At 42.6% G+C, this 27035-nt stretch overlaps 1 protein-coding gene across 5 annotated transcripts in view; it reads right to left on the bottom strand.

Moving 5' to 3' along the window:
* Positions 1-27035, bottom strand: part of shroom4 (shroom family member 4) — an 89096-nt gene that overhangs the window by 3967 nt on the left and 58094 nt on the right. The window contains exons 3-10 of one of the 5 annotated variants that reach the window (XM_047386016.1): positions 20946-21146; positions 10770-13584; positions 7349-7410; positions 4349-5131; positions 3491-4087; positions 3093-3219; positions 536-637; positions 28-83 (exon numbers count right to left, since the gene is read on the bottom strand). In XM_047386016.1, the coding sequence (XP_047241972.1) occupies positions 45-83; positions 536-637; positions 3093-3219; positions 3491-4087; positions 4349-5131; positions 7349-7410; positions 10770-13584; positions 20946-21146 (4726 nt within the window). In that variant the 3' untranslated portion in view covers positions 28-44. Of the gene's footprint in view, positions 1-27; positions 84-535; positions 638-3092; positions 3220-3490; positions 4088-4348; positions 5132-7348; positions 7411-10769; positions 13585-20945; positions 21147-26045; positions 26370-27035 lie in introns of those variants that run through there. The other 4 variants (XM_047386015.1, XM_047386012.1, XM_047386017.1 and 1 more) reach the window with 4 other exon arrangements.

Here is a 27035-nt window from a genome sequence, read left to right as displayed (position 1 = left end):
TTTCCAAGACTTACTCGAGCTTCTTACCCTCACAAATTGTTCTTTTAACCGAATAGGTGGATGAATGGATTGTTGGACAGATTCTAGATGAAGAATGAACAGATAGATTGATGGAGGGACAGATAAATGGATACAATTTAAACCGTAAGATGAGAAATAAAGTCTTATTTTATAAGAATCCAGACCTGGAAAATACCTAAACCCATTTCAGTATTTTTCGATCCTTTTCAGACTGCATAGGAACCCTGATTTAACCTAAACAGTTGTAAAAACTGTCCCAGGAAATGCCCCTTTTCCACTGTTTCCCTTACTTTCCCAATCTCAAAGTTTTTGCTAGCATCAAATTAAAAGTATTTTTTAAATAATGGAAATTCCTCCATGGCAAGATCTGGTATTTTGACACCACATGCAATCCAATGTCTGACCTCATAATCTGATTTACAGCCTAACTGCTGAGCTTATTTAGGAAAAGTTGATTGTAAACACAAAACATAAAAAAGTCCCATCAAGAAGAATCAACAGAATTTGTGTCCACCTCGTCTCCCAGCTGTGCGTTGGCTCTGATGTCCTCCTGCAGTCCCTTCTGAGCCTCCCTCAACACTCCCAGCTTCTTACGGAGGCTCTCCATCAGCTGCTTCTGCACAAGACAGCAACAACTGTTTCAGCTCGCAGCGAGAAAACTAAAGCAACGCAAATTCTGACAGTACTGCATCATCACTGTTAAGAGTAATATGTACAGCGCTGGTGAAATGTTCACTCACTCATCCAAGGCTTTTAATAGTTTATTTGAACCCTTCTTTTTTCAGGTGGACTGTTTAAGCAACAAATAACTTCAATGAGCTTCAAAAACAAGAAATCAGTGAACAAGTTTACATTTATTGTGGAATTTCTCTAATCCACAAATGCTTAAAATTATACATACAGGCTCAAATACAGGGGTTGGACAATGAAACTGAAACACCTGGTTTTAGACCACAATAATTTATTAGTATGGTGTAGGGCCTCCTTTTGTGGCCAATACAGCATCAATTCATCTTGGGAATGACATATACAAGTCCTGCACAGTGGTCAGAGGGATTTTAAGCCATTCTTCTTGCAGGATAGTGGCCAGGTCACTACGTGATACTGGTGGAGGAAAACGTTTCCTGACTCGCTCCTCCAAAACACCCCAAAGTGGCTCAATAATATTTAGATCTGGTGACTGTGCAGGCCATGGGAGATGTTCAACTTCACTTTCATGTTCATCAAACCAATCTTTCACCAGTCTTGCTGTGTGTATTGGTGCATTGTCATCCTGATACACGGCACCGCCTTCAGGATACAATGTTTGAACCATTGGATGCACATGGTCCTCAAGAATGGTTCGGTAGTCCTTGGCAGTGACGCGCCCATCTAGCCCAAGTATTGAGCCAAGGGAATGCCATGATATGGCAGCCCAAACCATCACTGATCCACCCCCATGCTTCACTCTGGGCATGCAACAGTCTGGGTGGTATGCTTCTTTGGGGCTTCTCCACACCGTAACTCTCCCGGATGTGGGGAAAACAGTAAAGGTGGACTCATCAGAGAACAATATATGTTTCACATTGTCCACAGCCCAAGATTTGCGCTCCTTGCACCATTGAAACCGACGTTTGGCATTGGCATGAGTGACCAAAGGTTTGGCTATAGCAGCCCGGCCGTGTATATTGACCCTGTGGAGCTCCCGACGGACAGTTCTGGTGGAAACAGGAGAGTTGAGGTGCCCATTTAATTCTGCCGTGATTTGGGCAGCCGTGGTTTTATGTTTTTTGGATACAATCCGGGTTAGCACCCGAACATCCCTTTCAGACAGCTTCCTCTTGCGTCCACAGTTAATCCTGTTGGATGTGGTTCATCCTTCTTGGTGGTATGCTGACATTACCCTGGATACCGTGGCTCTTGATACATCACAAAGACTTGCTGTCTTGGTCACAGATGCGCCAGCAAGACGTGCACCAACAATTTGTCCTCTTTTGAACTCTGGTATGTCACCCATAATGTTGTGTGCATTTCAATATTTTGAGTAAAACTGTGCTCTTACCCTGCTAATTGAACCTTCACACTCTGCTCTTACTGGTGCAATGTACAATCAATGAAGACTGGCTACCAGGCTGGTCCAATTTAGCCATGAAACCTTCCACACTAAAATGACAGGTGTTTCAGTTTCATTGTCCAACCCCTGTATTTACACATTCACCCTCACTAATATTTGGGTAAAACACCAGCCTCAGTGTTCACCATGATGCCAGTTTTACATCTGAGAGGGTACTGACAGGGCAGAAGGTCCTGCTCCATAATCGACATCCTTAAACAGAACCCCATATGGTCAAATCAAAGTTCCTTCTGAGGAAATTTTTTATGGTCACAAAAGATAAAGATTGAGCTTTTCGACTGCAGTGACAAAACGTGTGTTTGAAGTAAGGTAGCTTTCAAACCTGAGAACATTGTACCAACTATATAGTATGGTGGTGGCTGTATCATGTTGTGGGGTTGTTTTGCATTTGGTGGAACAAGTGCACTGCGCAAACAGTGACATAATGAATCCAACTTACTATACAAACTGTCAACCATGGTAGTGGCAGCATCATGCTTTGGGGCTGTTTTAATGCCAGTCATAGTGTGACTGGAATAATGAAGAAGTAGGACTACCTCCAAATTCACTTCAATCAACAGCTAGATGGTTGAAACCTGAGCAGCCCAGTGATCCCAAATACACACCAGATCTGGTTTTAGAACAGATAGCCTCACTGGAACCAATCAGGAACCAATTTAAATTAGGTCTTTCATTTCTATTTCTAGTTGTTCTTTGTTTCCTTCGATCAAAGATTCAGCCAGAATTAGGTCAAAGGGTTGTTTGTAGCTCCAAAAAGAATGTGGTTGAGGTGCAACATGCTTAGAGATTTAAGTAATGGGATGTATAAATTTGATCCTATTCAGGTTTGAGAAAATCAAATTTGTGAACCCAGATCTTGTTTTTGAAATTCACTGGAGCTCTTCGTTGTACGATAATTTCTCCCCGACAAAAAACCCCCAATACCGGTTCAAAATGAAGTTTGGTTGTCTGGGTCTACCTTGTAGGTGAGCTCGTCATCCTCGTGCTTCTCTCTGCTGTCGGTAAAGTCCTTCATCTGGGACAGCAGCTGAGCCTTGGCTGCTGATGTGTGGTAATAGGAGCTGGAGCTTGCCCCAGACTGCCTACTGCAGGAAGAACCGACAGAGCAGACAGTTTATTTATGCATGTGGTTAAAAACAACAACAAACACACACATTTCTAAAACTACAATGAATTCTGTGAGCTGAGTGCGTTCAAAGACAAACAACAGGAATTTCCCCGCAAATGAAAAACCTCTAATGAGCAAACTATACAACAGAAGGACAGGAGAAGAATAGGACATAGCACTGCTTAAAGGATGGAGAATAAGCTCAGTGGCAACAGGTCTTGTACAGATTAAATGGTGTATGTGATCACCTGTCCAGGCTGTTGGTGTTGTGCTCCACCGATTGACAGGCTCCTCTCCAGCTATCTGTCCCTGACTCTCCTTCACCACTTTGAGGGAAAAGCTCCAGCTCCTCCTCTTCCAGCGAGCTGCTCCCATCAAGAGTTTCAGCAGACGGCGAGGCGTCAGGATCAGGCAGCGTGTCGATATCCGTCTCCAGCACCGTGACGGGTTGTGCGAAGCATGGCAGCTCACTGGTGATGGGCGTGTCCTCTGCGGGCAGCTCCTGGAAATCATCAATGTCTGTCTCTAAGGGGACCTCCAGCTCAGCCTCCAGGCTGTGGGCGGGACTCGGGCTCAGAGTGGTTTCAGAGTCTGTTCCTGGCTCGTGGTGTTTCTGCTGATCTTCAACCTTGAAGTCTCTGTTTGTAAACACCTGCTGCTGCTGATTAAGCCCGATTTGACTGAAGTATGCGTCTTTAGGATAAAACTCTTTGGCTCTGCCATTTTCTAAGCCAGGGGAAGGACTATGAACTCTGGGAGATGGAGGTGTCTCCCAATCCGCTCCAGGTCTGACGCTAGGCTGTGGTTTGTGATCTAAACTGTGGCTTGCATCAATCCCAGATGAACTGGAAGAGAAATAACATTTCAGAAACGTCAGTACCTTCAATACAATGATGTGACAACAATGAGCTCATTGAGTATTAATCTAGTTAAATTGGCTTTTAGACCAAGTCATATTGAGAAGTAAAACCGCAGGTTATCAGGGACCATTTCTTCATGGCTAGAACAGTCAGTTTCTGTTGCACAGAACATAATACCTCTACCTAAAAAAATGGAAGATGATGTGAGCCTGTCATCTCTAATAAAGGGTCAGGATTTCATCTCACCTGCTCACTGTGCTCTTCGCTGGTGGAGGTGGAGGTAAAGATGCCACAGGCTTTGCCCCAAAATCATCCTCCCTCTCAACATGGGGCGGTGCCACTGGCCTGAAGGCCTTCCTGGAGAACATTGGGCTGGGTGGAGCTACAGCAAAGGCATGCTCCTGAAATAGAGCTGGACTTTGGTTGGACGGTTGGGGGAATGCCTGCTCCTGAGCTTGAGTTCGGCTGCAGCTGCATCGAGAACAGGTCTCTGCCACTTCCTGCCTCTCTGGGGGCAGGCTGTAGGACCTCTGCCGGGACGCATCAGGTGGAGGGACGTAGGAGGAGGAGTGAGCTGAGTAGTGTCCCTCTGTGCTGTTGAAAGAGGATGTGATGGACTGAGGAGCAGCAAACGTGGAGGATGCGAGCAGGGTGTGGTGAGATGCTCGTCGGCGATGGAACTGCTCCCATTTGGGGGGCGGTGGTCTCGGTGGAGGAGGGGTTTTCTTCTTTCTTTGCCCATCTCCGCATGTTGGAACTCCTCCCTCCTCCATCTCACTCAGGGTCTGGCTTGCAGCGGCATAAATGGAGGGCGACCAGCGGTGGCTGCTTTCGAAGCGCAGGTCATTTTCAGACATGGCTCGTCCTCGAAGATAAAGGGGCGCTGGCGGGGGACTGATGGTGTAGCCATCTCGGTCATCGGTGCGACTGGCAGGCCGTCTGGAGTCCCAAAGAGCCTGATGATGGTGATGCTGTTGCTGATGGATGGTCTGTGGTGGCCTGGACTCTCGTCTCCAGCTTGAGTAGTCTCTGATGTGGAAGGGAGGTTATTTGGATTCATTTATTATTTCATTTAAAATGCAAGTTTACCAAAAAGGATGTTTGGGTGGGATATAAAATATTAACAATTAATGGAGTGCCTTGCAAAGAATTCATACCCCTTCAATGTTTTCAGTTTTTCAAATTCATTCCTTCACTTTGTTTATTTTACTGGGATTTTATGTGACAGACCAACACCAATAGTGGATAACTGAGAAGTGGAAGGGAAATGAAATATGGTTTCCCACATATTCTACCAATGGGCTGTGTTTGCATTCAGCCGCATACCAGGTCCAACTTTAGCTGCAGTTACGTCTGCAAGTCGTTTTTGGTATATCTGCATCATCTTTGCACATCCACAAACTGAAATCTTTGCCCGTTTTTCTTTGCAAACCAGCTCAAACTCATACACAATGGCTTTGTTAAAAAGCTGCCCTTTCATAAAGACCAGATTTGTGGAGTTTACAATTAATAGTCTTTTAACCAGATTCTCCCATTTTAGCTGGGGATCTCTGCAGCTCTTCCAGAGTAACCAAGGGTTTCTTTAAGTAAGTCTCTCTTCACCCAGCCTGTTAGTTTAGGTGGCCAGTCAAGTCTTGGTAGGTTTGTAACTTGACAAAATGAGAAAAAAAAAAAACTAAGGTCTATGGATGCTTTTGCAAGGCCTTGTATGTTTCATTTATTGGAACAAATATGTACTTATTGTATACATTGCTCACATTTAAGGACTGATTTAAAATAAAGAAAAAAATACATAATTAATTAATTGTGACGACATTGTTGTAAATAAGCGCCGTTTAACTAAACAATCTGAACTGAAACTATCTCTGTAGTTATGCTGCTATAGGCTTAGGCTGCTGGAGGACATAACAACCACTTTCACCCTCTTCGCTACATTCTCACACTACTCTCCAATTTTGCATTATTTGCTGTTATTTCAGCTTCTAACTGTATGTTCTCCCTCTTTTCTCTTCCTAGAAGCTACACCTGGCCTGACTCTGTGTCTGCCTGTGACATCTTTCTGGAGAGGGGAATCGTCCGAGCTTCTGCTGGCAACAACTTAATGCTCACCCTCTACCGATGATCCACATGACCCTGTCTTTTAATGTTTAACCCTTTCTCTCTCCTAGACATAGCTACTGACTGAGCTTTTACTGTAACTAACTCTATGTGCTCTCTTTCAGACTCTAACCTTGAAAACTGGGTCAGAGTTTATCTGTTCTTTCTTTCTAGGTGAAACAACTAAAGGAGCTACATCCACTAACATTTACTTTTCCTTCCCATAGAAAGGACTCCTGGATCAGTGCTTCTTTGTGTCTCTGCTCTGTTCTCTCAAACCCCCAGTCGGTCGTGGCAGATGGCCGCTCACACTGAGCCTGGTTCTGCTGGAGGTTTCTTCCTGTTAAAAGGGAGTTTTTCCTCTCCACTGTCGCTACATGCATGCTCAGTATGAGGGATTGCTGCAAAGTCAACGCCAGGGAATGTCCACTGTCTCTACATGTTCATCCGGGAGGAGTGAATGCTGCAAGTCACTGACTGGATGCGATCTGCTTGGTTTCCTTAGATAGAAAAACGTTTTATCCAATTTGAATAAATAACTGAATCTGACTGCACTGTTCAATGATTAGGACTAATTGGAATGTATGTACTTGACTGTTGTGAAATGCCTTGAGACGACATGTGTTGTGAATTGGCACAAAATAAATAAACTAAATTGAATAAAAAAATAAAACTGAAATTAAAAACCTAAAAATTGTAAATTGCCTTTTTTCTTGAAAAGACATTCCAAAGAAGAAACTAAGTTACAGTAAAAGTTCCAACATTTGTTTCCTTTTCTGCATGCCCTGCTCACTGAGCCAGGTCATCTTAGGTCAGATATAAGCGGAGGCCACACTGATGCCTTTTTTACCCCATCTCTTACATGTTTCCATACATCCAACTACATATCGCTGTGGTCACGTCTTGAGCATGGATGATTGCCCTCATACACTTAGAGCTCATTAGAGCCAAATCACAGCCAGCCATGACTAAGTGGGCTTTCCACCTGCCGGTGCACAATGGCCCGCCCGCACCTAATGTCTCTGGAGGCCCACTGGAGCAGAGACGGAGCAGGTGTGTGTCTGTGCTGCTGTCTCAGAAAGACTCCCACACACAGAAATGCTTAATAAAAAAGTGTGATGTAAGAAGTTTCCAAAGTGAGCGGCTCACCTCTCTGTCAGGCTGTACTTCCTGTTGAGCTTGGTCGTTTCCTGTTGCGGGGCGTGAAACGTCTGAAGAGATTACGAGAAGGTTAATTACCCTGAAAAAATGAAGGGAAAGCTTCCATTCGTTGCAAAGTGTTGGTCAGCACAGCTGAAGGGAAGTGGGTGTGTTACTCCACCCTGCGATATTCTTTAGTGGAAACAAAGCTGGTTAGGGTGGGGGCTGTTTCTGCTACATTAAGAGCACTTTCTTCTCATATTGTTGTCTGCCTCATACTTACCGATATCCTCCTTATCAGGTACAATTTAGTTCAAATCCTTGCTTGTACACTACTTAACCTGAAATCTTTGTTAGATGTTTTTAGAAAATCATTTTAGTTTCAAAGCATTTTTTCTATATCATACTAAATTATTTCAAACTGATCTAAGTAGAGATGCACCAAGAAACCAGTGGCAGACTGGAAATGGACTATTTTCAGCTTCATCAGGCAGTAGGAAACAGCATAAAGTGCTATTAAGGTCCTGCTAACATTCTTTGTTGTTTTTACACAAGCAAATAAGACTCAAAGTTAGCTGTTCTGAGTATAACTGAGGTGTTTAGAAATAAAATCAAATATGTAAGAAGGATTTTAAAAAGGAAACATGTCTACAGTTCATTCAGGGTGCAGGAGATCAAGATATTTAGCGAATAACAGGAAGGCTAAGTGTCTTACAGCGAGTTTTCTCTGTTTTCTAGTGTTGAGCTTCAAATTGTATTTATAATATAACATGTTGGATTTGGAAATAAGGACTAACCTTTTGGAAAACTGAGGCTCCGTTTTCGATAAGGGAAAGCTACAGACGCCACCATGCTAACCATTTAAAGTTGACTTTTTTTGTTTCCATGTGCTATGATGGAGTTTTCAATAGAATCAATACTTTCTCATCGATTTACCAATTAGGTGATCTGCACAAAACTAATAGAAAACTATTTTGAAAAGACATAAAGTTTCCAATAAGAACAAACCTACAAGGAATTATTGTCACTCATCACCTCACAAATGTGAAAACTTGTTTTCAGGGTTTTTCTTCACTGCAAACTAAACTAGACTCGGTAAGGTTGACATGTGGCACATTTTCTTAGTGTTCCTCTGCCAACTTTAGTCTTACAGAATACATAGACATGGTGGTCAGTATCGATAATTCAAATAAGTACTGCAGATAAACCTATGAGGCACTGCTGCTCATGCTGGCAGATGAAAAGTGTAGGTGTGCTAACTGTATTAAACTCAAGACGGGCACGTGCTGAACGAACCTATTACACTCATTTTAGTTTAGGGGTAAAAGTACCCGGCAGATCCCCACAGGGTGGACAGGCTGCACAAACATACTATGAGGGAAAAGACCGTGCCTTACTGTCTGTGATGCAAATCAGAACATCCAGATGGTGTTTTTGTTGGCGCGATCGGGGGAGGATTTTACATATTCGGCCATCGTCTGCTTTCAGCAGTATGTAATTATCCACGAAATGGTGTAAAGTAACAACTTAAAGATAATATGTTCTGATTCACAAATGTCTTGATGGACCTTGCCCATTTAAATGTAAGGTCTGTTGACTCTGAATGTTTTAATGACGCATTTATTTGAGCACTGCTGGAATAATTACAGCTAGATATACACATTTTTGGCAGAACAACATATTTTCTTTAGCTAATCACAGTGGCTTTTTAGAAGAAAATCTTCATCAGGGTGTCTGAAATGTAAGAAATTAAAATAAGAACTAGTAAACTTCCAGTAAACATTGTACACCAAAACAGTAAATAGAACTTTGGTTCCACTTTCCTCTCATTGTACAGACATTTAAATATAAATCTATACATTTGGTAAAAATAAAAAAATTATATTTATGACAGGCTTTTCAAAATAAATTTCAAAGAGCAAAAAGGACAATTATCACGTAATTATGATCAGTATTCACTTATTATCCATCATATGCCACTACATGGTTCTTTCCCTTATTGTTATACATTTATTTTTGGTGTTTGTGCTTTTTTATTTAATTTGTTGTGAGAAAGGAATAGTAGACACTTGATGTAAGGCTCTTCGCACACCTTTAACCTGTAATAAAATGTAGATATTTGACACTAAAGTCTCATTAATTTACTTTACAGTGTATAGCTTTTGTGTTGCATTTACTTGGTTTTCATGCCTTTATGTCTTATGTGTTTGAAGCTGGAAAACCTCTTACCCTAACTACGAGAAGTTATAAAAAAAAAAAACAAATAATTGAGTTAAATTATTTAAAAACACAGCAGGGGAACATAACAGCTAAAAGCTCACACCTGAATTGATAACCCATCAGTGCCTTGACAAACTGAACATCTGCCGATACATTCCTGATGGAAGGCTGTTCACAGACATGACATTTGTGTCTGCAAAAGCACAACTTTCTGCACATCTGTTCCCATTAAAAATGCTGCACGTAGTTAGCGGTAGATTTCAACACTTGAGGTTATCGCCGTGGCATCAGACCCGCGAGCTTTGATTTGAAAAGGACCCTGGCATGCAGGGGTGCAGGGTTCAAGACTCCCCCCAAGGCTTTACTATGGCAGAGTCGCACTGAACAACAAAACTGAGTCCGCTTGGCTCAAATATTTGCTGATCTTAAGATGTGTTCAGTCCCAAAATAAATGTCAGTTTGGATTACTCGCTGTCAAATGATAAGGATACTTAAAGGATGAATTTCAAGGGGGTTGTAATAGTTTGACCCCTCTCCCCGGAGCCTAGAATCAATTTGCGGTGAAGCCGTAACCCAACACTGTTATTAGCACCAGAACAGTAGAGCACAGCCATTGCACAATCTCCCCTCAATTCCATGAACTATTTCAATGATCTGTAGAACTTCTTATGAGACATTCACACTTTGACCACATGCAGGATGTGAGGTTCAGTTTCAGAATAACTATCCACCTACGGAGTACTTGGATAGAGCAGCAACTTAAGTCCAAAATCCAAGTGTGGCCGCCAGACCCCTTTAGGTGCTAGTTGACAAAACGAGTCAGTTTTCAGTCTTCCATTGGTCAGTTTGGTTAGATCACAGCCTGATTTCAGTGATCTGAAACTGTGAACAGCTTTTGATTCAGTTCAGGAAATGCACAGATTGGATATTTGGTTTGGGCTGGCCAGCTTGTGAACTTACTGAAAATATTTGCATCCAGAGCCAGAAATAGAAATCTTCTGAAATGAGGTGATCTCAAGAATTGCTACTTAATAGTAGAAAACTATTCATTAATCAGTAGTTTCTAACTGGAATGTGCTTTGAAAGTTACACATTAGTTGAAAAATAATTGAAAGCCAAAACTGAGATCTGATGTCTGACTCTTTCATAATTTTGTACTGTAAATCCAGTTATGTCTCTAATGGTGAAACCAAGCAAGATGTCTTCCTACCTCTGTGGGTGTGTAGCTCCTGGTGTTGTATCCATGATGCAAAGACTCTTGGTTCTCTGGCTGCTGATGATGGATGATGGGATAAAAAGCTGATTGCGGGACTTTGTTTTGGTTTTGACAGTGAGAAAATGTATATGGTTTGGCCTGCTGGTTGTGGAATTGGTCCGTATGCTGGATGTCTCCTTGTTTTCTGAAGCCAGGATTACTGTAACAGTCCTGATGTGAGGTGGGCTGAAAATGTTCCACTCTTTCCTTCTCAGCCTCTTTTTCTCTTTCCAGTTTTCTTTCTCGTTCCCTCTCCCACTGCCTCATACTGTCCCCTCGCTGAATCTCTCTCAGCCTTGCCCGCTCCATTTCTAGTTCTCTTTCTTGACTTTCTGGCTCCTGCTGCCTCTCCTCCCTGTCTCTAAGTTTTTCCCTCTCCATTTCTTTCTGTCTCTCCCTGATGGCGCTCACAGACTGCCTCCTGAGTTGGACATTGTTCAGAAGATGGACACTTTCCTGTTGTACTCCTCCCTGGTAGGAGTATCTCCTTTGGGTTGAATCCTGGCCAAGCTCTCCCGTCTGTTGCTCCGGATGCTGATCTGGATGGTTTTGCCTATAACTGGACCTTTTTGAGGTGTTTGACACAGGCATGCCTTTAGAAGTCTCCTCAAAAAACTTCATTCTATCTGCAAATGGAAGAATATCTGATTCCTCGGTTCGAGAACTTAAAGAGGACCGACTGTAGGAGGAGCTGGAGGAGGAGCTGGAGGTGAAGGCACAAACTCCATGACTTGACCCAGTTACTCCCAGCGACCTTTCACCTAAGACCCCACACAATCGTTCTCCATCTTGTTCTGGTTGGAGCTTGTGCTCGGGGGTCCACCGCCAGCGGCGGGCTTTGCCAGCAGGAGCCGGTTCCTCAACAACTCTGAAGCCGACACCAAAACTGGGGACGCCCGGGTCCAGAATCTGAACAGACCTGGATCGATTATTGCCCTGAATGAAGGATGTGGTCTGAGTCTGGAAGGCTCCAAAGTCTGATTCTCTTGAGGTGTTTGATGTCTTCACCTGTGATGAGGTCTGGGAATCTCGAGGGACTGCTGGTGTGGAAAGGATAACTTTGACACATTTGTTCTGGATAGGCCTGTTTGGGTCTGCTCCATCTTCACAAAGTTCTGAACCTTCCTCTTCGTGGACAGTTTCTCTGCTGCACAACAGCCCTCCTGGGCCATGACCACGCTGAAGTTGCGCCTTTTTCCTCTGGATTTCATTGCGGAGGTTGGTAGCAAATCGTTCACTGCGTCGACGGTTCCGCCGATGATTTTTAGATGAGTTGGGCTTCTTCACGCTTTCCTCTCTTTCTGCCACTTCCTCATTTTTGTCCCCAGCTCTCTGCTCTTCCTCAAGTGTTTGCTCGTCCAGTAAGGTATCCACACTGGCAGCAGCACTGAGCGGCTGAAAATCACTCTCCAATATCTGATCAGAGCTCAGTCTTTCCCGGGCTGTTGATCCACTGGGTTCACCCGGTACGCTAACAGAACGACCCCAAGGTGCATGATGATGAACTGGTGAAAGACACTTCCCGTTTACAACCACAACTTCCAGCCCTTCACTTGAAGCACCGGCCTCACCTTCTACCTCTAAGAAAACAGATCCTGGAGTTGAGCTTCTACTACCTTCCAGTTTATGTGATGTGGGAAGTGCTGGGTCCTCTGTTGTGTGCTGGAGTGATGAAGCATGGGACCACTGGCCGCTGCAGGGGGACACAGAGGGATCAGAAGAGGCTGATGGGTTCAAAGGCTCCGGAGAAGAGCCGTTGCTGTTAAACTGCAGTAACTGAAGCTGAGTGGTGAGCAGCTTCTCGGGCGCACTGTGTCTTTGAAGGCCTGATGAGGAATGCTTGGTCAGACATTGGTTTACATGGGACTGTCCATGAACCTCTGTGGAGGATTCAGAGGATACGTCAGCTGAACCAGAGGGGGTGATGGGAACTGTTGGGGATGGAACTGAGTCAAAGAGGCGCTCTGATGTAGTCTCTGATTTAGAGTCGTTGTTAGAGCTGCTACCACATATAATATGTCTAAATTCTTCAGTCTGTCTTTGGCTAAAGTGTGAATCTGCTGAATCTGTTGTTAAGTTCTCAGTATGGTCTCCCTCTTCTGGTGTAGGAAAACCATTTTGAATTCCAGAATCAACATTCAGACAGGGCAGGTTTTCTTTACAATAAGAACTACAAATTTCAATGGGAGCTGAGGTGCAACGCTTGCCTGCAGTATTAGTGCAACTCCGGGTCACCCTAAAGCTGTCCTTTCTAGTTGGAGGCTGAGGGGGGTTATTCTTTCTCTCCACTTGAGATTCTCCATTCCTTACAATTTCTAAAGCCCCTCCCCTCTGGTCCTGCTCATAACAGCAGGATGACGGCCTCTCTTTTATCTTGACGGGCCTCGGTTTCGGCCTGGTCAACGATCTCGACTTGTGTACAATTAGATGCGCCTCATCTACTGCCTCACCAGACGACCTCCCTAGAGTGCAAGAGTCACCAGGGTAACCCTGATAAGCTGGCCCAAGGCTCTGGAGGAGGTTATCCATGGAGGAAGCTTCACCGGGCCTTAGAAGCACCGTGGCGTAGTCAGATGTGTTTGAACTGGCGGAGAAGGAGCTGTAGGCAGAGTCTCGCTTGTTGTTGAAAAGGGTGGGGTCAACGGGTGAATTGTGGGAGTCAGAGTATGGCTGTGTAGTGGGTGTTGGTGTGTCCAAGCTCTCCATAGATCCCTGGGAGCTGCTTCGGTCAGTGGAGGAGTACGGTCTGGTCCACTGCACGGACAGATCACTGTAGAGACAAGAAGATCAACGGTTTACTGACAATATAACCAAACTGAACATTAGAAACAGGTCATGCAGTTTCAGTTTACCAAGAGATTTAGGTAGTGGCAACTGCCTATTTGAGTAAATATTCAGTAAATTATTGCTAAATACAGTGCCTTGGAAAAGTATTCACAACTTGTCCACAGTTTGTCACAATAAAACCACAAATTACAATGCATCTTGTTGGATTTCATGGATTTATTGTGGTAAACCAACACAAAGTAGGGCACAATGGGGAAAGAAAAAAAAATGTATACTCTACATATATGTTTTTCTTTTCAATTATTTTACTTAAAGAGGTTTGGGGTCCATTTCTATTAGGTCCCTTGGAGTGAATACTGACACCTTTTTGTGCAGTTACAGCTGCAAGGCTTTCTGGAGTGGGTCTCCATCTTTGCACATCAAGAGTCTGAAATTTGGTTATTCTTAGCAAAAAAGCTAAATTTCAGTCAGATTCTGAATTGGATTTAGGTCTGTGCTTTGGCTAGGCTATTCCAACACAGATCACTAGATTTTATTTAGGGGTATCAGAGTAAGAGGGGCAACACTTTTCAGATTTTTTTTTTTTTGTGAAAAAACAAATAACAAAAACCTGTATTATTCTTGTCCAACTTCCCCATTATTTTTATGACGTACAAAATAAAAACATTGACGTTTGAGGCTGTAACATGATACATTGTTAAAAAGAGGTAGGCAGAATTTATATACATTCTTGAGGAATACTACGCTGTCAGTTCTAGACAAAAAAGTAGTAATGCTTTCATAAACTACATCAAATAAGTTATCCTTTTCAAACATGCACAGCACATTTTCCTTGCATATATCATTTGAGCTTCACAGCTGGGGAATCTGTTGCATATTAGAGCTGCGCTGAAGATCCACGGCAGCCCCATGTGTTTTTAAAGCCCCAAGGAGGAAGCCTCTTTAGGCGAAAAGGGATTTCCTCCTCGTCAACTCCCACGAGTCACAATCTTGAAGCAATCCCTCTATTCTTCTCATCTTCTTTCCACCTTACTCTATCATTCCTTTCTTCCTTCCGCTATTAGATTGTTTCCGTCTCATCTCCTAAAGGGTAAATGCCACTGAGACATCTGACTAAGAAACAGGTTGCTTTTAACCTTTTGAAGATCACTGACAGCAATACATACATTTGACAAGGAAACCTCTTCATGTTTTACTCTTAAGAAAGACGTTATAAAAGCAACAACTGGCCCAGTAGGCCTTACAGTCTATACAAGCACCTCTCGTTCTTACAAGCATGATTCCAAAAAAGATTTTCCCTAAAGCTTGCCAAGGTAGATTACATGGATTGGGGCTGTAAAGGCCAAAATCCATTTGGCCAGAAATAAGTGTGACCAAGCGAGGGATGAAAATGCTCCAGAAATTCCCTTTAAATCCAAGCCTGAGTCAAGTTGCTGGAACGAAACCAGGTTTCAGCCATCGCCTCGCAAAATATGGGTCATCGTGCAAGGGTCTGTTGTTGATCCGACTCAATTTGCAAATTTTCATCCTTAACTGGCCACATACTGAATAAAGATCTTATCTGACCATCAGCGCTATGCAGAGTGATGAAAAATAGCCTCCAAGGTTCAGGTTCAGCTTACTACCTAGACCATCTGCCAATAATAAAAAAAATGATGATGGAGAGCAGTTAAAAGATCTATTCCAGGGCAAATAGCAATGCAATAAATGTCATTTATACTTTATAATAAAGGCAACTTTTAGTTGAGCGGCCTTTAACCCAACATTTACCTCATGGATTTGACTTGTGACATCTACAGTCCTTCACCCTACTGTGCCATTGTAGTTTCACATGTTTGTGAAACATGAAAGACTATTTCTTGGTGAAATCCATAAAAGACAGAAGGAGAGCTTGGGAATATGGGATAAGACAACGCATTTGACAAATACTGGCTCTTAAAGTTAGCAGGAGCAGGTGGAAGGCATGCAGTGTTCCCTGTGCTCGGGTTAAATGGTTCAAAGTCAACACGTAAAAATCCCCCATGAAGCCCAACCACATTTTATTCTGGTATTTCTTTTTTTCCAATAAAGAGGAACAGAGCACTCCCACACTCTTCGTGTTTCTTTGGTGTCTTATTCAAACAATGGGAAAAGTTCCAAGGGAGACAGAAATCTGTAACGAGCTTTGATCTCAAACCAGTATTGAGGTCTAACCAGTAGACTACCTCCAGGCGGTTTCTGTGGTATTTATGGTTAATAGTTCATGGTTTGAAAGCCAGCTGTGAAATATTTAAACTTGGTTACCAATTCGGTTAGTGCCTTGTTCTGTTATGAAGGTTATCTGCCCCGGTAGAAAGTCTGTGGGAGACATTCTATGATGTTTATTCTACCAACAGGCATTAAAAATAGTTGCTGGTTCTTTTAAAATATTATCTTTAATAGGAAGCGTAGGGTGTCATTTGGTAGCCTCAAGTGTCTAAGACATGGCATGGGTAGATAAAAAAAAAAAAGCTTAAAACAGCTCAAATTCTTAAAGGATAATGGGGAAATTCCAATATTGTACTAGCATATACAGCTGCCTGACAGCTCACAGCAGCACATGGAAAGGGGGCATGGGGGAATGGGTTTGGATTAGCTGTGCATCATCTCTGGGACCTTCTAAAACATGTTTAAACCACACGAATGGAATTAAATTATTTGTTTTTGTTTTTTTAAATGACTTTATAGACCTGTTTTACACATATAAACCAGACATTAGCTGATGCTGTAAATGTTGAATGTTTTTAAAAATCATTTACATCAGGTACTTACCAAGCCATGGACTACAGAGGTGTAATGCCCCCATTTTACATCATTTTTGATGGCCATGACTTGATTAATAGCTAGTTTATACCAAAGTGCAACTTTTGGATTTCAAAATGTACTTTTAAAACCTTTTAAACCTCAAATTGGGCTCCCACCAGCTTTGTTAAATGAAATCATTGAAAAACTAAAACAGGCTGAAGCATAGGAAACATAGGGCTGGACCAGCAGTCAGCAACACTCAAAAATCTAAACAATACAAATAACATTTTTCTGGAACCGCAGTCTTGGAAAAACGATAAAATCCACCTTTTATAAATAAATAGATATATATATATTGTATTTTACAAATACATATATAAACTTAAAGAAGTTCAACACATTTTATTTTGAAATTAGAAACATCCCAGTATACAGAAAACATTGAGTTGGAGCAGAGCTTTTATGTTTTACTGCAAGCTTAAAGAACTACAATCAAGATGACTATTTTAAAGCTTAGGAGCAAAAAAAACCCTCCAACTTTTACAAAGAGAAGAAAAAAAAAATATTTTCCTCATTACAACGAGGCAAGTTAAGACATTCTAGCAAAGATGACTCCATTAATTTGCAGCAAGTACATTTTTTAAAACATATTCATTCATCTAGTTTTTATTTCACATCATCTTTGTTTCAATGGAGATGTTCAGATAAATGACCAGATAAAAACAGCCTTGCAAGCTGTCCCTTGGCTTGTCTCTAAATCATTTCTGCTAAAAGGTTTCCACTTTAAACCCTGTGGAAGGGCAGAAGGGCCTCATGTGGCTCTGGAGCTGCAGACTGCAGAACCCTGGTTTCAACATTTGGTCTGGAAGTCTATCGAAGCCAAAAAAAGGTGGAACATAGGTAGCATTGAGGCGCAGTGGGCGGTTACCCGCATGTAACCGAAGGGTTGGAGGTTTCCCTGCATAGTGAAATGCAGTGCTGCCCTGCGCCTACTTGTTGCTGCACACTGCCAATCAGCTGGCGGAAAGAAGGCTATTATGTCATCCATACTTCCAGAAAAGTCCAATTTGGCTGTCTGAAACTATTACCCTGCACAGACTGTTTCCCTGTTTTAAAACTACAATTAGAGAGCTGTTTTAAAGCAAAAAAATATAACATACATAACGTTTTCCTTGGTTTGTAAAAAAAACACAACTTGGAGGATAATACTGACTGTGGGAGGGAAAGCTTCATTATCTTCATGGGAAAACGTTCTCTGGAAGGAAGTGAGCAATGAATGAGTGGAGGGGAGGCTCCTGTATAGATTTGACCTGGGTGACCGAGGGAGGAAACCAGAAAATAAAGTCGTAGCTGGACAGGAAATGACCGTCACTCCAGTCCAATCAGAGACCAATCTGGAACATGTGAGGGCCAACGCAGAGGCACTAGCATAGACACACCGAGGGATCTTGTAAGGTCATTGGATTAATCCTCAGTGTGTCAGTTGAGCACACCACCAACAGTTTTCATTAGCTGATGCGAATGGTGAGAACAGATAAACTTCCTTCCATCGGTCTTCATATTGTGTCGGGGCTTGGACAGAAACACACTTGCATAATGCAAACCCATTCACTGTACAGACTCTCCTCTCTCTTCACACAAACACAGTTTTCTGGATGTCTTCCTCTCTTTGTCCACATGTTCTGGGAGTCACATGCCATTGTCCAGAGGCATGCCAGGAGCTGCCTCCTCATCCAATGTGTGTGTGTGTGTGTGTGTGTGTGTGTGCTTGTTCATGTTACCTAGTCAGGACCTTTCTGGATATGTTTACTCACCTTCTTAAGACCGATGGGGACCAAAGCCCTATCCTAATGCGGAGGACTCCCTCTTTTAAGAGTGAGGGTTAGAGGCATGGTGTAAATTAGGTTTGGGTTAAGGTTGGTTTGTGTGGTGATGGTTAGGGTGTGTGTGTTAGGATTAGGCAGAAACGCAGTTAGCAAAATAAAAGGAAGTCAATACAAAGTCCTAATATGGGTAGAAATACAAACGTGTGTATGTGTGTGTATAACCAGATCAGGCAGGAGAAACTGTAGGAATAAAAGGCCAAAACACACACACACACACACACACACACACACACACACACACACACACACACACACATACACACACACACACACACACACAGATGCACTGCTATCTAATCCTCGTGGGACTATTAAATCTAATAGCAGTGCATTATATCACTGATTCTTATCATAAGGAGAACAGTACAAACTTCTTACGTAGAATGCAGCTGACAAACAAGGACAGTGCAGCCATTTTCATTATGAGTCAATATAGAGAGGCTGCAGACTTCCTCTTTCTTTTGAACAGATTACAGTTTACCTTGGTGAGATCATACAGACACACAAAGGCTCATGTATCTGCACCGCATGGCTGCTCTTAGTTTAACCTGAAAGGACAATGTAGTTCTCTGTCCCTACTGTGTTGCAGGGACGAAAATATACCCATTATATACCTGATGGTGAACTGATAAGGGATGTCAGTGGCCTCGCTCCTCAATTAGTCAGCCATGTTATTGTTTTAGCCATTGCTGAATTGTAGCTGCTTTGTTTCTTGTGCCAATTAAATGTTAACTAAATCCTTTTGACTTCTGGTTAAAACACAAGCTACAGACTGACCAATTTACTGACTTAATTGGAGTTCTAAATATGTCCAGCATGTAACGACTCAACAACAAACTGATACGTTTGTTAATCTTTCATGACTTGTCTTCTTGATGATGTTTTCCTGTTTTGCTACCTGTCATTTAACTACTTAGAGCAAACTACACTCCTGGGGATGAATGCACATACTGAAACTTCTGCATGCCTCCTCAAACTACGCAACTGGGGATCTGGATGACATGTGGAAACTTAGGGAGTTTCGCCTTCAGATAACAAGCAACCTCCGCCTCCATTTTTCCTTTCTGAGAGCCATCTGATTGGTTATCACCTCAGGATGTTTTAAACGGGAGCCGAAAATAGATCAATGCTTCCTGCGTGGGCCGTGTTGGCTTACAAATGCGGTGATGTCACCTATTTCCTGACGATTGTTGGCTTTTTGGGATTCAACCAGTCACAGCGAGAGAGAAAATCCCCGACATAGCCTTGCAGCAAAAAACAAAAAAAAAACAAAAAGAACAGCAATCTGATGTAGTCACAGGACCGCAGATAGTGACTCAAAAGGACAGGATGGCACACTCTGTGGAAAGAAAAACTTCTGACAAACGCTTTTTGGGAAATATACATTTTCTAATTCAACTTCAGCTGAGAAGCCCCACAAAAATGTTTATTTTCTCAGCTACAACTTCTTGCCAAAGTACAGACTTACTTTCTTCCTAAGGATTTTGAAAGAATGATCCCTGTTTTTACACCACCGTCTCTAGATTATTGTAATTCCCTTTATGCCGGTTTAGATCAGTCATCCCTTCACCGCTGGTAGCTCGTGCTAACTGCTGCTTCATCTGTTAACAGGAACTAGAAAACAGGAACATATAACCCCAGTTCAGGCTTCGCTCCGCTGGTTTCCTGTTTCTTACAGGATTGATTTAAAAATGTTGCTACTGCTTTGTACGGGTCTTTCCCCATCATATAAAAAGGTTCTGATAAAACACCATACAGCCACATCTACACTAAGGTGAAACAACCAGCTGCTTCTAGATATTCTGGGGTCCAATCAGAAGAGTATAGGTGATCGTGTCTTCTCTGTTGCAGCCCCAAAACTGTTGAATAATCTACTGATCCATATGAGAACTGCACAGAATCTTGTGACTTTTAAGCTCAAACATAAAGTTGGACACTGCTATTTTTATTTAATTTTAAATGGATCCTGTGCAAAAAATGACTGATATGATCTGACAGACTTCTGCAGTTTGACATGTGCACAGAGGGTGCGGCGCTGGTGGTGTAAGGGTTTAAGTGTGCGGCCCATGTACAAGGGGCTTTCTTCCTCGACGCGGCAGTCCCGGGTTCGTGCCCAGCCCTTTGCTGCATGTCTTCCCCTCTCTCTTCGCCCCCCGTTTCCTGTCTAACAACTGTCAAAAAAACTCTGGGGAAAAAAAAGCTACTAGTGCTGCAAAAAAATGTAAAAAATAGAAATGTGCACAAAAAGGTTAGAAAGCTACAAGGGATCTGATAATGAAGCAAAGAAGATTTGCTTTACTCTATTTTCACTTTTTCCTCGACCATTATCCAAGGGGGCGCTTTCCAACAAATCGACAACTTTGTTTTGTTAAAATATTACGTCTTTAGTTTCCTGTTGAGCAGGTCAAAACAAGCAAAAACTATTTTTGAAATGTTGAATTTCTGTGTCGCGTGAGAATTTTTAACTTTACAATTTTGCTTCATGTGGCTGATATACAGGAATGGTCTCTCTGACTGAGGGCTGATTTCAGGACTAAATAACCTCCATGCTACTTTAGTGTTTGGTCTGATGGTGCTCCAACAGGTGGGGGAAATCCTACCGCATGAAATAGAGTGAATTGTTCTATTAGTTATCAATAAATGTGAGGCAATGGCAGCAGCATTTTAACAACAGGATCGACCCATCTGTTCTCACCTGTTGTTGGTTGTGTGCCAGGCTAGAGAGTAGGAGCCGGAGTGTAGCTGCATGGCAGACGGAGGGGGAGGAGGGGGGAGCGGAGGGGAGTCTGCAGGGGGGAGGCGGGGGGTCAGGGGCGGAGGAGACGGAGGAGGGGGCAGCGGCTCCAACAGCTTGGACAAGTGCCAGGAGTGAGGCCTGATGACAGGAATGCTGCGTCTGTGTGAAGGAGAGGAAGACTCAGGTCAGGATTTATCCCTACAGGAACCAAACGTGGAACACAGTAAAATTATTTTGATTTAAAATTAAACCAGTAAAATACAAATCGGAGGTTTGTCTCAAGTTGTGACCCATTCCAAGGTCTGTACAGTAATCGTCTCCCTTTAGGTTTGAGCAACATCTCCTTTTCTCCAAGCACGATTAAGACCACTGAGATGGCAGCAATGACGTTCATGCTTGCAACCTCAGCTGTATGTTTTTCTGTAGCATCAGCTCAGATGAAACACAGACCTACACTAGCAGAGCCTTCGCCAAATGTCTTGGACATGGCATTCCTAACAAGCTGTTTGGACTTTCCCAGCGCTGCCATAAAACACTCATCTCACATGAGCAGTAAGTTCTCCAGTCAGATCTATGGCCAGGAATTCCACCATGTCCCAAAATATTCCCCAATTCCTTTATACACACTTCCGATCTCACACGCTGGCCAGATTTAACTGAACCCCCCGCAGAAGTGTGAATTCGAGATGAAGAAACATCAACACAAAAAAAAAAAATCAAACAGCAGCTGCAGAGTGGACCAGACAAGTATGATGGTCGGAGTCTGAAAGAAAGCTCATATCTTTCAAGCACATGAGTCGGGAATTCTGCTACTGGATGGTAGGAGCTAGAAAATCTGCTGAGTTCACAGCTGAGGTTGGATAAGATTTAGGTCTGAAGACATTTGGTCTTTCTATAAATGCAGCTGCTGCTCTGCACAAGAGACCTGGAAGCCAAAATTGTTTCAAGTTGAAAATGGATCAAATAAAATGGGGATAAACCAGGAAAAACTTCACTTAATGGATGGATGGAAGCATGGACAGACGGACGGATGGTGGATAGATGGATAGATGGATGGATGGACGGACGGACAGAGGGACGGATGGTGGATAGATGGATGGACGGATGGTGGATAGATGGATGGATGGACGGACGGACGGATGGTGGATAGATGGATGGATGGACAGACAGACGGAGGGACGGATGGTGGATAGATGGATGGACGGATGGTGGATAGATGGATGGATGGACGGACGGACGGATGGTGGATAGATGGATGGATGGACAGACAGACGGAGGGACGGATGGTGGATAGATGGATGGATGGACAAACGGACGGAGGGACGGATGGTGGATAGATGGATGGATGGACGGACGGACGGATGGTGGATAGATGGATGGATGGATGGACGGACGGACGGTGGATAGATGGATGGATGGACAGACGGACGGAGGGTGGATAGATGGATGGATAGATGGATGGACGGATGGTGGATAGATGGATGGATGGACGGACGGACGGATGGTGGATAGATGGATGGATGGACGGACGGACGGTGGATAGATGGATGGATGGATGGATGGATGGACAGACGGACAGACGGATGGACTGTTTGTAGAATGTGACATGGAATGAAGTCTAGAGATATAAAATATACAGTACATAAAATCCTTTTCCATACCTATCTAATCCAAAGTCCAGACTGTTCCAGATTGTGTTGTGACCCTACAATGCAGACCTCTTTCCTGTTAAATCTTCTCACCTGCATCAATATTTGGACATATCTGAAACAGATCGGTACTTGGTTCTACAAGAACTAAAAAAAAGAACCGGATGACCTAAAGTTGACTTCCCAGCAAAAGTCCAAAACGAAGTATACGGATCTTAAACCAGAAGGTGCAAAACAACACTATTCTGGGTGTTTCAGAGAACAACTTGGAGTGACAATTAAGGAAGAAGAATGCAGATCCTGGCACCATGAGGGAAAGGAAGAGACATTTTTTTTTGAGTATTATCGTTTATGATAAAGCAGGAGCAGGAGAGCCATTTCCAAAATAAACACTGTAGTTTCCTGGTTCTGGCTCCTTAAGAGGGATTTCTATCTGAGCCCACTGATTGTTCGACTTTGCTGACAATGTGCTTGAATTATCCCCTGAGAAAGTTTATGTAGAGCCCGCGTATGCGCCTCTACCAGTTTGTTTGTGTGGGAACTAGCCGAGATCAACCAGAAAAAACACCATTATTGAATGCACCACAAGTATGAGCACCACTTCCTGTTTCATCAAGTTTGACTTCCATACCTTCATGACCAGGAAAAACAGAACAAGTGATATTGAGAATTTGATAACTGGGTAAAAAAAAAAACTAGAAAAATCAGACAGATGAAACAACTTGGATCGGCAATGACGTGAAGATTCAAAGTCTGAAGAACTGCAAAACACAACAGAAAGTTGCTTATGTTTTCTCTTTTTTTCTATGTTAATTTAGTAATTTCAGATGATCAGTAAAACATTTTAGCAGAGGAATGTGTGGGAAAGGCCTGGCAGCGTGTTTGCATCTATTCTGTCCAGCAAAAATGATTTGCAATGTGTCAGAGCTAAGTGAGCCTCTTAGAAACCCAGACTGCACCGGAGGTTTTTTTCTGCTTGACAGCTTAATGCAGGGGAGTTTCAAAGTGTGGCCTGGGGGCCATTTGCAGCCCTTGGAATACTTTTTTGTGGCCCAAACCACAGTTTGGCCCTCTATCAAATGGAACTGATGCAGATGGACAGTTTTAGTCATTTTTAGGTTTAGATTTTCAATAAAAAATTTATATATTCTTACAATACAAAGTGTTTCCCTTTTATTAGCCATGTTTGTTTTTGCTTTCATTTGAATTATTTACCATAGAAAGTAGGGCCACAAACATCAGGAGACCTTTCACTCAAAAAACGGATTTGGACACACCTATTGACTAAACTTCTTAAATACAGCAAGGAGTTTTGAATAAAGTTATCTTTTTTGTTATTGGAAATAGACAAAAACCCTTTTAGACCAACAAAATAAAAACATTTTACCTGAAAAGTTGGGAAACAACATCTAAGACCCTTTTCCAGACCTCCAATAATATGTTCTTCTTTAGTTTGTTTCATTAAAATACTGCATGTTGACTTTACTGCTTAGCAGGTAAAAAGAAAAAAATTTTTGAATAAAATGATTTTGCGTTTTTAATTCTAAAAAAAAAAAAAAAATTTAATCGCATTACATCGCCCGAGAGCTTTAAACTTTTTAAAACATTTGGAACTTTTTTTTAATAGCTTTGATTAAATGAAGAAATACAGATCTATTAATATACTTTCAGAACTGCTTTACATATAAGTACAAGTTAATAATTACAAGTAAATCCCTATAACCAGCATTGCCATGACACTAGTTGATGATGGACCGCTTATCAGTGTTACTGCAACTGCAATACAGCAGACTGGAGGAACCTCCAGAAGACACGGAGGGGAGTTGAGAGGGTTGTCAGAGATAGATAGATATTTACTGTGATTGTATGATATACATCAAAACAATAATATACGAAGGAAAATACACACCATCTTGCTTTCTTCTATACAATTTGTTTTACAATGAAGTGGCGATAAGCTGCACTGATTGACTGATTTGAAGATTGAGACACCACGTATAAAAAGGTCTTTATTTAACAATTAAAAATGTACCTACTTGATTCAATTAATGTTAGAGATGCATCCGATAATTGGTCGCTGGCGGACTCGGCTGATTGCCAGCTTTGTCTGCCCTGACTGGTGACGTGCCAGTCTGAAAGTAAAAAGTGTGATCCTTTTCTGATTGGAGAACACATCACGCCTAAGTGCCACCAGCTTGCAATGGCAACAGTGTAAAGAAGTGTAAAGAGGACTCAAAATTAGCTGTCTTTGATAAGGTGTTTGAAAAGGAATTTAGTGGGATCGCAAAAAGGTGTAAAGGAGCTAACGGAAATAGTATTTTCTACAGCCTGCTATTCAGGGCTGATACAGGGAGCTGGACTTCAGTTGGTTTTGGTCATTTTGTACTTTTGGTCATTCCGTAACTTTATCAGGTAGGAAATGGAGCTGCCTGCAACATCAGTTTATACCTGCCTTGGGGATGTTTTGACATATTGGCAAAAGTGAGCGTATTACAGCAAAGCTGCTCCATTTCATCCTTTTTAGCCTTTAACCTGTCTGTGGTGGAACATACAGGCCTTTTGGAAATCTCAGTGTGAAGCTAAGGGGCTCCAATCTCTAGGGAACACAAACAGAAGCTGTTGATTTAATATGCTAAAGACTGGGCTCCTCTCGCTCACACACACAGTGTGACATCGCCTCTGCTCCCAATTTGCACAGAAACGAGCCCTACTTTCCTCTCTCTGACACTTAAACCTAGTGGGCAACCTGTTGCTGCTTGAAACAACAAACAGAGGAATCACATGCAGTCCATTCTGAATCCACTGAGCTACAGTATGACACATACGAGTAAATCCTTGACATGAAGAAAGAGATAATGAGTTAATCCATCACTTGTGTTGGCGTCTTTCTGTGACCAACCAAGGCATTGGATAAAGCCGGCAGAATGTGGGGAGTTTCTTTTTCTAAATATCTTCCCAGGATTGCGGTGAAGCATTTGAGCATCTTGAACTAAAAATCTGGGAAAAAGAGGGGGGCGGATACAAAGATGAAAATCACTGGACAACAAAGATGGGAATTCAAAGAAAACAAAAATGATCGCTCGCTGCTCTGAAAGGGCCTTTATGAAAAGATCTGCTGGAATGTCGCACTTAATGGCCAGAAACAGCAACAGCTGACTGAAACCGCAAAGGTCACCACGCATAATCAGAGTCACACACGGAGCCTCAATAAACCACTGAGCAAATGCCAGACAGACGGGCAGATCTGGACTATGCGCTGTCTCAAAGAGCACAGAAACTGCAGGAATTCTAGAAGAAACTACAGGGTATGCACAAACTCATAAAAATAAGGCAAAATAATACATTCATTTTGTGTGTTCAGCTCCTTAAAGATGGAGTTGTAGAGAAGATGTAAAGTTTTCAAACCTACCTGACAGCACAGGTATCCACCGTTAAAACGATTCGAGCTCAGTTCTTAGCATCCCAGACACAACCTGAGTTCAAGTTCAGATTGTGGACCGTCTGTTCAGGAAGCCTCCAACTTTTTAAACAGGCAGCGACACAAACCTTTTTTATTACCCCTTAGAAGGTTTCTGCTCAGATTCGTCAACCCCTTAAAAAATGAATCCTCCTCTCTGTCCTCAAGCCAGCTGAGGTCTGTTAGGAGAGCCTGGGTGAGATGCTAATGAGTGACATCTGAAAGTCTGAGAGCTGATGTGAAGAAGTAAAGTCAGGTTCTGACCAAGAGGGAAAACCCAGCTAATGATCCTCACATCCCCTCTCCCTCCTCCTTTGCTCCTCTTGCTGGATGACAAAACATGGCTATGTCTCCCCACCGGTCTCTGCATTTCTCTCTCTCCTCGTCTCTCTCGCTCCCTCTCCCATCCCATTCCTTCGCTGCCTCTCTCGCCCCCTCTGCAGCAGGATGTGGGGGTCCGTCAGAGAGGAAGCATTGTGGCGAAGAGATAAAGCGCAGGACCGCTGCTAAAATAATATCAACAGTTCAACACTGTTATTGTTTGACAGGAGGGAAAAATGCAGAGGTAGTTCCTCTTTGTACGTGTGTCAGCGTGCACGGCTGTTTGCAGAGCATGTAAAAAGGCTCTGAAAGAGTAAAGAAAGCAAAGACTTTTTGAAAAGACGGGGGCGAGAAAACAATGTGTGGTGAAAGACGAGGGAATGTAAGAGAGGATGGGAAGTTTGCGAGGGGAGAATTAAAAATATCTGCTCAATAATTATAAGCCAACACAATGAGTGGGCGTGATGGATGAACAGGAGACTTTATCCCTGTTTTTAATCGCTCAGACATTTCTATCTTTTACGCACACCTCTGTTACAGGAACATAATGAAAGATGTATGGCTCTGACCGCTGCTCTCTGTGCAGCTGATAAGTAGCTAATTAAACTCTGTGCCATTGCT

This window comes from Girardinichthys multiradiatus, chromosome 14 (assembly GCF_021462225.1).
Source record: "Girardinichthys multiradiatus isolate DD_20200921_A chromosome 14, DD_fGirMul_XY1, whole genome shotgun sequence".
Taxonomy (NCBI): Eukaryota; Metazoa; Chordata; class Actinopteri; order Cyprinodontiformes; family Goodeidae; genus Girardinichthys; species Girardinichthys multiradiatus.
The sequence above is the reverse complement of the archived record's forward strand: the minus strand, read 5'-3'. Positions and strand labels throughout refer to the sequence as shown.